Genomic DNA, 10,081 nt, shown 5'->3' on the forward strand with positions numbered 1-10,081 from the left:
GGAACTGATCGGCCGGTCAAAAAGGGGGGTCTTGGGAACTGATTGACTGGCCAAAAGGGGGGTCTTGGGAACTGATCGGCCGCCAAAATCCGAAAAATCTCGGAAACTAAACACGCAGGCCAAACCAGGGTTCAATTTTGTTGCGTTTTTGTCACAGATTTTTGAAGGAATCAATTTCACTTTGAATTGTGCATTAAATTATTAATCAGGAAAACCATTAGTGCAAAATAGGTCTGGTTTGGCCTATTACGATGGAAACCTCAACAAAGCAAAACAGCATTCAAATCAAAATTACTAGACCCTGTAGACCTACAATATATGCTATTAGCCTATAAATAGAAGCAGCTAGCAACATTACATAAAGCCCACCATAAAAACAAACCCACAAGAATTTTTTTTTTCAGTGCCGAAAAGAAAAACATTTAGACTACATTGAACTGCCATGCTTGTACATGAGATGATTGAGTGAAGTGTGCAGAATTTGACAGCCATTCCACTCCGGATTTCACTAGACCAGTAGATCGTAAATTACCTTTTAATTCATTGTTTATGGAGAGCTGCAAGGATGTGTACATAATTATTTAAGGTACTTTTCCTCATATTTGGCAATTTTATTCCCAAAAGAGATCTCAAAATCATTTATTTCTAGCTAAATGTTCACCATCTGGAGGCGTCACGGCCGGCAGGCACTGACTTTGCAGTGCTGCAATGTTTATAAACAGTCAACCAGTGTTGCCACTAGGGAAGGAGCCCAAAATCCCGCCCAAAATTCACCTTATTCTGTGCCTTATTCCTTACAATGTGTTTCAATGGGGAAGAAATTAATGGAAAATTCCCTTTGAAGTTTTTGGGCTCACAAAAGTAGCTTTTGGGTCTGCTTTTGGGCTTGAAATAGTAGGACAGAAAACACGGCTCTCAAGATGCCGATGAGAGCGGAAATCGATGATCTGAGGGTCTATGGAACGGCTAGAAAAATTTTGGGGCTTCAGAGCGGGCAAACAATGAATTCAGAGGGTCTAAGGAACGGCCAGCGGCTCTGAAAAAGGGGGTCGTCGCCGCCGCACATACCCGTATAGCTGGGAAATGTGAGTGCCCCCCCCCGGACCTTAATCTCCCACACAGGGAGTGTGAATTTCAAATGGAGTCATCCATTCAGCAAGTAATTCCATTTGAAATTTACACTCCCTGTGTGGAACATTAAGGTCATGTTCTCTATAGGGGTGTCTGGATTTCAAATGGAATGTCCCTAGCCCATTCAGTGGGTTTTGGAATTTGTAAATGTCTGCACTTGCTATTATTTTCACCCTGTTTTCTGGCTTTTAAGCCGATATCATTGACTTTCAGTTTTTTATCAGCGTTCCTTTTCTTCCTACCTGATAAAGGAGCATAATATTTACAGAACTTATTTTGTTGCATGATATTTTCATTTTACTGTAGTTCTCATGGTGAATCTGGGCACAGAACACGCAAGCGAAACAAGAAGGCAAGCTCTAAGAGCCCATCGCCAAAACGTGTCCGCAATGGCAAGGAAAACGACCACCCGTCGAAGAAAGATAGTGAGAGTAGTAGGCATAATGGCAATGGTAGGCATGAAGAGAAGAGAGATGATAGACACTCAGGAGGAAGAAAGTCACATAAAGAGAGGAAAAGGAGATCGCATAGTCCAGACTCGGACAGGTGGGTGTTATGTAATCCATTACATCTGATATATCAACTGTTCAGTGCCAGAAGTGGCCAAGTGCAGTAGCTGCTCTGTGAACATTTGGCAATTTACACACAATATATTGTACTCATCTACACATGGCAGCTATTGCACTTACCCACTTCTGGCACTGAGCAGTCATATCTGTTAACATTGCAAGATGTGATGAAATGCTGAAATGGTATAGCCAATGAAGGGCTGTAACACAGCACCAGTGCCACCTGTTGGTTAATTAAATATGTTTATATAAAATTAAAACATGTTTATAGACAAATTCAAGTTTCCTATTGACATATGAGGGAATTTAAAAAGAAAAAAAAGTCAGATTTTTGTGCCCTGAATCTTTCCATATCTATTTATAATAATCTGATATTCTTCAGTATGCCAAATCATGAGCCTATATGGAATGACATCTGTCCCTTCAGAGCTAACAGACCATGCATGATCCTTTTTGTTTACTTGTAATTGTTTGCTGAATTTTATATAAATAACTTTCAATCATCTTTCTCTAAATGTCCAGTGATTATTCAAGATCTCGGTCCAGAAGTCACTCACCCAAGAGAAGGAGGAAAAGTCCATCACCAAAGAGAAGATCTGGTTCTAGAGGGCGCTCCAGAAGGTAAATTACATTTATGTCCAAGGTGTTTGAACATTGGTATAAGTTTTTGCAAGTTTTCATATTGGTATTCCTAGATGGTTGTATGCTTACAACTAAGAACTAGACTAAGAATTATTGTGGTAACAGAAGGTGAACAATTTGTTTGCTGATTTTTGCTGAAAATATTTAATTTAGAGCAGGTGACTCAATCATTGGTAATAAGTCGATACAATTGGCTTGTGGAAGTGAATGGGCTCCTATTTCCTAGTTTAAAGAAAGTCATTGCCTAGTGTGTCTGATATGTGAACCTGAAGGCAAAGTTGGTAGATATTCTATAATCATGTTTCCCCCTGTAGCTTTGTCAGAGATAGGCAAGTTTGAAGATCATTTACTCTCAATGCTGATTATAATCACAAATTATATAATCATGACCAAGTAAAGGGCAGTAGCATTTTACTTCCTTTAGTCATAGCATAATATCTGTCTTCAAGTGTAGAACATACTTTTTAATTTTATACAAAATGTTAGTATTTTTAAATATTCCATTTCATGTTCTGACATCTTGTCAGTTATGTTCATAATTGTTGCCATTTTAGCTCACATACAAAAGTGATTTACACAATACCCCTGCCGCTTTCAACTCACATTTTCCGGACCTTGTTAAAGGAGGTCGGTAATTGAAGTTGTAGCCTGTGACAGAGCATATCTATTGGGCTGTTCCAGCTAACCCATACACCCCCTCTGGAAGACATGACCTTAATATCCCACACAGGGAGTGTAGACTTCAAATGTAGTCACCCAATTGAAATTCACACTCCCTGTGTGGAAGATTAAGGTCATATCTTTGATGGGGGTGTGTGGATTTCAGCTGGAATAGCCTATTTTATCTTCAAACCAATACAGCAGGTTAATGGCCTGTGTTATTTTGTATCCGATTCATTAAAAATTCTCTCTTCTGTATTCGCTTGTGTTTTATACCTTTATTCTGAATTTGATATTTGCAATAAGAAAGTTCACCATTTGTGTTTTCTCTTCTCTTATCTTTCATCCTCTAATGTACATTGCACTTCCAGTTGAAATCCATACACCCACTATGGAAGACATGCCCTTAATCTTCCACTCAGGGAGTGAGAATTTCAAGTGGGGTTACCTGAATGGGTGACTTCATTTGAAATCTACACCCCCTGTATGTTGATGACGGTCATGTCTTCCATAGAGGTTGTATGGATTTCAACTGGAATAGGACATTGCTCTGTGTGGAAGCAAAAATGACAACAATAGTGAATTACCTCTCAAAAATTATATATGATATTGTCAACCAGATTTCAGCATACTTCATCTAGGAATACCAATGTTATCAGATTTAATGAAATCATGTGTGTCTATTACAATATTACAATGCATGTTTTATCAACTCATATGGATGGATGGATTTATAGGTGTAATGTTTTGCTTTTCCATTCTCCACTTATTTGCATGTAAGGTGTGAAAAAATCTTTCTTGCCTTTAATTCAACTTTTTGGTAAATCCCACAAGCTTTTGTATTTTGACCCCTGTCCTGATGCACACATCGAATAGCGAACATCATCACTCCACATTTCACTGCAGTGAAGTGTGTATTAATGATGTGTGCATCGACGTGTCAAAATCAGGGTCCAAATGCAAAGGCTCATGGGATTTACTGATTAAGGTCAAGTTTAAAATGTTCCCCTAGACAATACATTTATTCATGACCTCTTCATTTTAACACTTATCAATTAAATATACAAAGTAAAGTCTTGTCTTTCTTTCTGTAACAAATAATGCACTGTGCACTCAGGGAAAATGAAACAGATGATTTAGTGATGAAAGCCTGAAATGAGTCATTGACACTAAAATACAATGACATGCATGCAGGAATTAAAGCATTACACCCATACAGTTCATCCTTTTATTGCAGGGATTCCCAACAGGTGTGTTGTGACCCAGTGGCGAACTAGGGCTTGTAGCACCTGGGGACAATGATACAGAATGGTGCACCATGCCCCCCAATTCTAGAAAAAAAATTGTGCGGAGCTCGAGAAAATGTGCATAAATACTACATTAAGTTGAATTTCGGTCTTAAAATGGTCTTTCAAATGACTTTATGTTGAAATAAGTGCAAATCACATGAAAATTGACTTTTTAACTTTCACCACTTGGATGGGGTGATTTGGTGCCCACCTTAAGACGGTGCCCCTAGCTATGCCACTGGTCGCTAGGCATACCAAGGAATAAAGTGGTAATAATTGTGGTATGGGGTCACAAATGTCACAACTTTCAAGAATTGTAATTTATTTTCAAAATAACGTTGGGAATCTCTGCTTCAGTGTGTTATCTAAAAACGTTGTAGTTCTATCTGCTCATCTTAGTATGTATAGTGTGAAAACAACCAAAAATGGTGGTGATAGCTTAGCTATGAATGTGGTCTGCCTTGATCGTAGTGGTACTACAGTTTAACAAATCAAGGGTTCGGAACCAGAAAGCCGTAACTCACTATGATCAGCTCTCCCAAAATGAGCATAAAGTTGACTCCTTGCTTTGGTCTTCAAATATCAATAATATCAATATTTTTTGTTTTCTACTGAATTTTGTCCTGATTAATGGACTTTATCTTCAACAGTTCCCTGGCAACTTTATGCGCATTTTGTGGGAGCAGGTGATTGTGAGTTAAGGCTTTCTGGCTCTCAACCCTTGAAATAGCAATTTGTAGTGTTAGTGTTTGTGTGTTGTGTGACTAAAAACCAATTTGTACATTATCACTTTATATGTATAGTATAGAACCAACTACCTTGTTAAGTTTTTTAATAGGTGGTTTTATATAAAATACTCTATTTGAACAGGGGCTATAAGCACCAGGCGGCAGTACTTATAGGTGCGGCTGCTACAAATGGGTAAGACCATTCTAAGAAAAAAACTGAAAACAATGATCCATATGTGACTGATTGCTTTGTTATCATTTGTTGCACTGCCATGGCATACCATGACGATTACAGCTGCTGACTCAGCTCAAATAATATTGGTCCGTCAATGCAATATTTTTTTATTACTTTGTTTTTTACTTTATAAAATACCTGAAAATTTTTACCGTGATAAGACAATAAATTCAATTCACATGTTGCGTGGTAAAACAAATTTATGCAGGTGTTTCGATCAATTGACATTAAAATATTTTATAAATGGGCACAGGTTACAGAAACCAATAGTTTCAAAATCCTCCCTACTCCTGTGTCTTTGTGGCTTTGGTGTATCGTATGTCAAAAACCACCATACCACTTCTAAAAGTAATTGTTTTTGCTGGCCTTACTGTAACGACGATTGTTTTGTTTGTTTTACTGCTTGATATTGTATTATCATATTTTTTATTTGTTTTTAAATGAGAGATTTAAGAAAACAAGCCCTTGTATGATAAGAAATTAAATGTTATTATTCTGTTTGAGTAATGTAAACAAAAAATAGTGACCATTTCTTTTCAACTGGTTTCATGCATTTTGTCAAGGAAGTCTTCATTGCTTAATTTGATTATTCCCTCCCACCACATTGGGATCTTGATTTTCCATTGCACCACCCTACTCTATCCCTCCAAGTCAAGCAATGTGTCACTTGATAAGATGCAGAAATCATGTTGAAAAACATCACAAATTTGTGTTTGTCTTTAAAAAAAATATAGATAACAAGATTAAACCAGTCTCACTAGCTATATTTTACAACAACTCTCTCTCTCCCCCTCTCCCATCTCTTAAAGTGCATGAAAAAGTCATAGTGCTTTACATATTTTTGGTTTAAGCATAAGTTAGAACCACTTTTTTTGGTTTTAAGTCTGATATGATAAATAAATCCTCTATGTTGGCATGTTTGTCTATTATGTACAACATATAGCAATAGTATAGGATTTTTTTAGTAAGAGGAATGCATCAAAAGATGAGTTATTTCAGGTTTGATAGTACCTATGCATATAATGATAGAAAAGCGGTTGGAGCTATCTGCACAGCAGATCATTCTAGATCCATTTTGGTTAACCCCCTGAGCACTACCTGCCGATCTAATGTGGCCTTTGATTGGTCCAATTACATGATATCTTCATTTTAATCACCAATCAGAATGGAGCTTTGCAAATAGTTGACCAATCGGCAGGTAGTTCGCATGGGGTTAATATATTTGTCCACTTTCCTGACAACCTCCAAACAGTTATACTGATTGCAGAAGATGCACTGCCTCAGAAGATGCACTGCCTGTATCAATAATATAATTGCTCAAACTGCAAATAATATTTTTGTGGAGGGTGTCTGCCTTTCATCCCTTTTGTCAAAAATGACCCTTGTTGTGAGGCATATGTACTTGGAGATGGAATTCTATGGTATACTGTATCCTATAGGATCTAGGTGTGTCTGCCCATATTGTGTGGATAGCCCCATTGTAACGATTAGTTATTTGAGTATGCACAAAGTTATGTTTTTTTAAAGAAATCTATTTTTTAATCAGTTTCAAATTGATGGACCTCCTGATATTGCAAATTGATTTAGAATAGTCTAGGGCAGCTTAGCTTAGCTTAGCTCATGTTCGCTCAGTTTCTGAGTCCACAATAAAGTTGTTATCATAAACAATGATCTATTAAAGGGTGCTGATTAAGGGCTAGCTTAGCACTACACAAATGCATCCAAATCAAAGCCCTCTCGCTGATTAAGAGCTGGCTTAACACATCACAAACATGTGAAATGCATGCAGAAGGCATTGTGCTTATGTATGTTAATAGACACATGCGCTAGGTATGAATTATTGCATGGATGGACCAAGACTAAGCAATTAGCCACCTGTCAGGGATTGATCTGAGTACATTATAAACTGCATATCTGCAGAAGAAATAATTTTCTTATCGTAACTGAAGTATTAGATATATTTGTTATATTGTGATGATTATATAATTATTATTATTATTACTTTATTTTTTCTATCCAAATCCCAATGGTGAATCAGTGATACCTCTTAATCCTGACATGTTGCCTGATATTGCTAGAACTTGTAAATTGACTGGAAGCTTCATTTAAGTATGCCTATAAATCTACTGCTATTCTGTTTAGGGATTTTTGAAGGAGGCACCTCAACCCATTACCTTATGAACAATGGCAAGAGCTTTTGAGATGAATCAAACTGTATTAAAGATACTTACGGAAACTTTGTGTGATAGTCAATGACAATGATGTAACCAGATTGATATAATGGGCTATTCCAGTTGAAATCCATATAACCCTGGGGAAGACATGTCCTTTATCTCCCACACAGGGGGTGTAGGTTTCAAATGAAGTCAACCATTCAGGTAACCCCAATGAAAGTCACACTCCTTGTGTGGAAGATTAAGGTCATGTCTTCCATAGGGGGTGTAGGGATTTCAAATGGAATAGCCCTTTTCAATACCTTATTAATTTTGTGTGTAGTTCCTCTCCTCTGTAGGTTTGATTCCCAAATAAGTTACGGAATAAACAATATAATAGAATGAGAACACTTCATTCACTATCAGTCATTGCATTGTATGTTCTACATTGTACATTGTATGCCTGTTTGTTGTTATCTAGTGTCTTCTTACATCAGTCTAAAGTATATATTCCTTTTGTTTCTCCGCAGCCCTCGTGACCGTCGCTCAAGATCATTAACATACTCACCCACTGATAGGCGATCACGCTCACTTAGCTACTCCCCTTCCAGAAGACACAGGTCCAGGTCACCTACTGCAGACAAACATGAACGTGAGAAAAGTTTCTCACCAATTGTAAGAGGAGGGACTCCCAAGTTTCCTCGATCGCAGGGAGAATAACAAGGTATTTTTAGTTATCCGTAGCTATAATATATTCAGTTTTTTTGTCACTATTGCAATCCGAAGCAAGGTGAGACCCACAACTGTAATAGCTGACCAAACTATTACAGAGTAAATGGATGACAAGATTTTCAACTCTCCAATACACGGATCTTTTGTGTAACAATGATGCCATTAAAACGTGTCCTAAGATGAGTACACCCTTATATGGACTGTAGTTCACATCACCAATCTGACCTGACTGGGAGGTCAGTGTCGCATCATTGAAGGTGGATGGCACAATTGAACTCTGTATTAGAGAATGAGAGTATTGGACTTAATAATCCAAAATAATATTTGTTGTCAATTCTTGTATATATTTTACAGCTCTATTATTAAATCTTTTTTGTCAGGTCTATGCCTTGATTCAATTCTCCTTTTTTTTAATTGTATATATTTGTCCTTTTGCACTAAAATTACCACATTTTTGGCTATAAGAATTCTGATTAAGAAAATCAAACAGAATTTTGTTCTGAGAAGTACCCTTAGTACTCCAACAGTAAGTTAACCCATGAAATAGAATATTGTAAAAGACTGTGATGATACATTTGGAAAATGCAGGGTTTTATGAACAAGCTGTTAGCAACTGTGTACCACATTGCCCAATTATTGCTCAAATTATTCATTTTCAACCGTAATAGCAAAAAAAGTAAACCATTTTGAAAACTTCAAGCTATTAATGTTTTTTTAGTGTTGGGATTTAGAGTAATGCTCATGAGATTGTGATTATGAAAAGAACACAAATACCTGTGGGAAATTAAATCAAAATCACTCTATTCACTCAACTCTGATAAAACAACATCTGATCAGTTTCAGCTGTTTGATTTGATGAAATATTTGTTAAAATACACATTTGCATTATCTGCACACTTAACCAAAGGAAATTGTTCATATTGGCAGCAAAGATTTTTTCATAAAACCTCTTGAAAAGTTTACTGCCAAAGATTTATTTGCTTGCATGGCTTGTAGAAAAAAATAAGTCATTTTGGGGTTCAGATTTATTTTAATCATCAAATATGCATTATTTCTACATGTACGTACAAGAATATTTCCCCCTTTATTTAAAGATATTGCCAACTCAAGTTATGTTAATACACATGGGTTAACTTACATTTGGGAAATAGACTCTCGATACCTGTCATGACTAAAGTATACAACTATGTCATGCAGCCCTAATTTATGTTATCCTTTTTGTTTGTTTTTTTGATATTTTTATGTTTCTGTGATGAATGGTGTTGATATGTTATGTGTTTGTTATATTAGTTGTTATGTTTTTAATGCCTGTATCAATTTTCTTTAATCAGCTATATGAGCTAGTCCAATACATTTTAATTTTCTTCTGTCATCTTATATTCTTGTGTACACATGGTGTTACTCTTGCTAGAATCTTATTCAAGGATTACATAATTAATTAGTCACACTTAATTGTCAATGTAATTATCACCCGATGGAAACATAGTTAACTGAACCCCATTTTTGGTGTCGGCCTAAGTAACTTCACATAATCTTAAAAATCCCAATAATCCTGTATATATAGTTATTATATGTGTCGTATGTTTATATAAACTCTTGCTCCCTCATTTATATAAGTTCTTCTAGCAGACGATACAGCGATGACCGCTACCACGATGACTACGACAGACGCCGTCGCAGAAGTCGTTCCCGTTCTCGTTCCCGATCTCGTTCTCGATCTCGTTCTAGAGATCGCTACAGGAGATAATTTGACCAACTCTACCAAAGCTGGGTTTGATGTATGCAAGTGTTATGCTTATGATATGCAGTTTAGCATATGCTTGACTGAATTTTTTCAGATTCCATGCGTTAACTACCATTGATTTAGGGGTTCTGCTGCTAACCACTGCAGAGTTACCCTATTCCACTGCATTTGCATTGTACTAATACCATTAATTACATC

General features: G+C 36.7%; 1 protein-coding gene across 7 annotated transcripts in view; it reads left to right on the forward strand.

Moving 5' to 3' along the window:
• Positions 1-8,131, forward strand: part of LOC140155158 (uncharacterized) — a 231,930-nt gene extending 223,799 nt beyond the window's left edge. For 6 of the 7 annotated variants that reach the window (XM_072177883.1, XM_072177884.1, XM_072177885.1 and 3 more), the window contains 4 exons: positions 1,438-1,677; positions 2,223-2,321; positions 5,162-5,212; positions 7,938-8,131. In XM_072177883.1, coding sequence (XP_072033984.1) covers positions 1,438-1,677; positions 2,223-2,321; positions 5,162-5,212; positions 7,938-8,127 — 580 coding nt within the window. In that variant the 3' untranslated portion in view covers positions 8,128-8,131. The remainder of the gene's footprint in view (positions 1-1,437; positions 1,678-2,222; positions 2,322-5,161; positions 5,213-7,937) is intronic. The other variant, XM_072177886.1, reaches the window with a different exon arrangement.
• The last annotated feature ends 1,950 nt before the right edge of the window (positions 8,132-10,081 follow it).

This window comes from Amphiura filiformis, chromosome 6 (genome assembly GCF_039555335.1).
Source record: "Amphiura filiformis chromosome 6, Afil_fr2py, whole genome shotgun sequence".
NCBI classification, from domain to species: Eukaryota; Metazoa; Echinodermata; class Ophiuroidea; order Amphilepidida; family Amphiuridae; genus Amphiura; species Amphiura filiformis.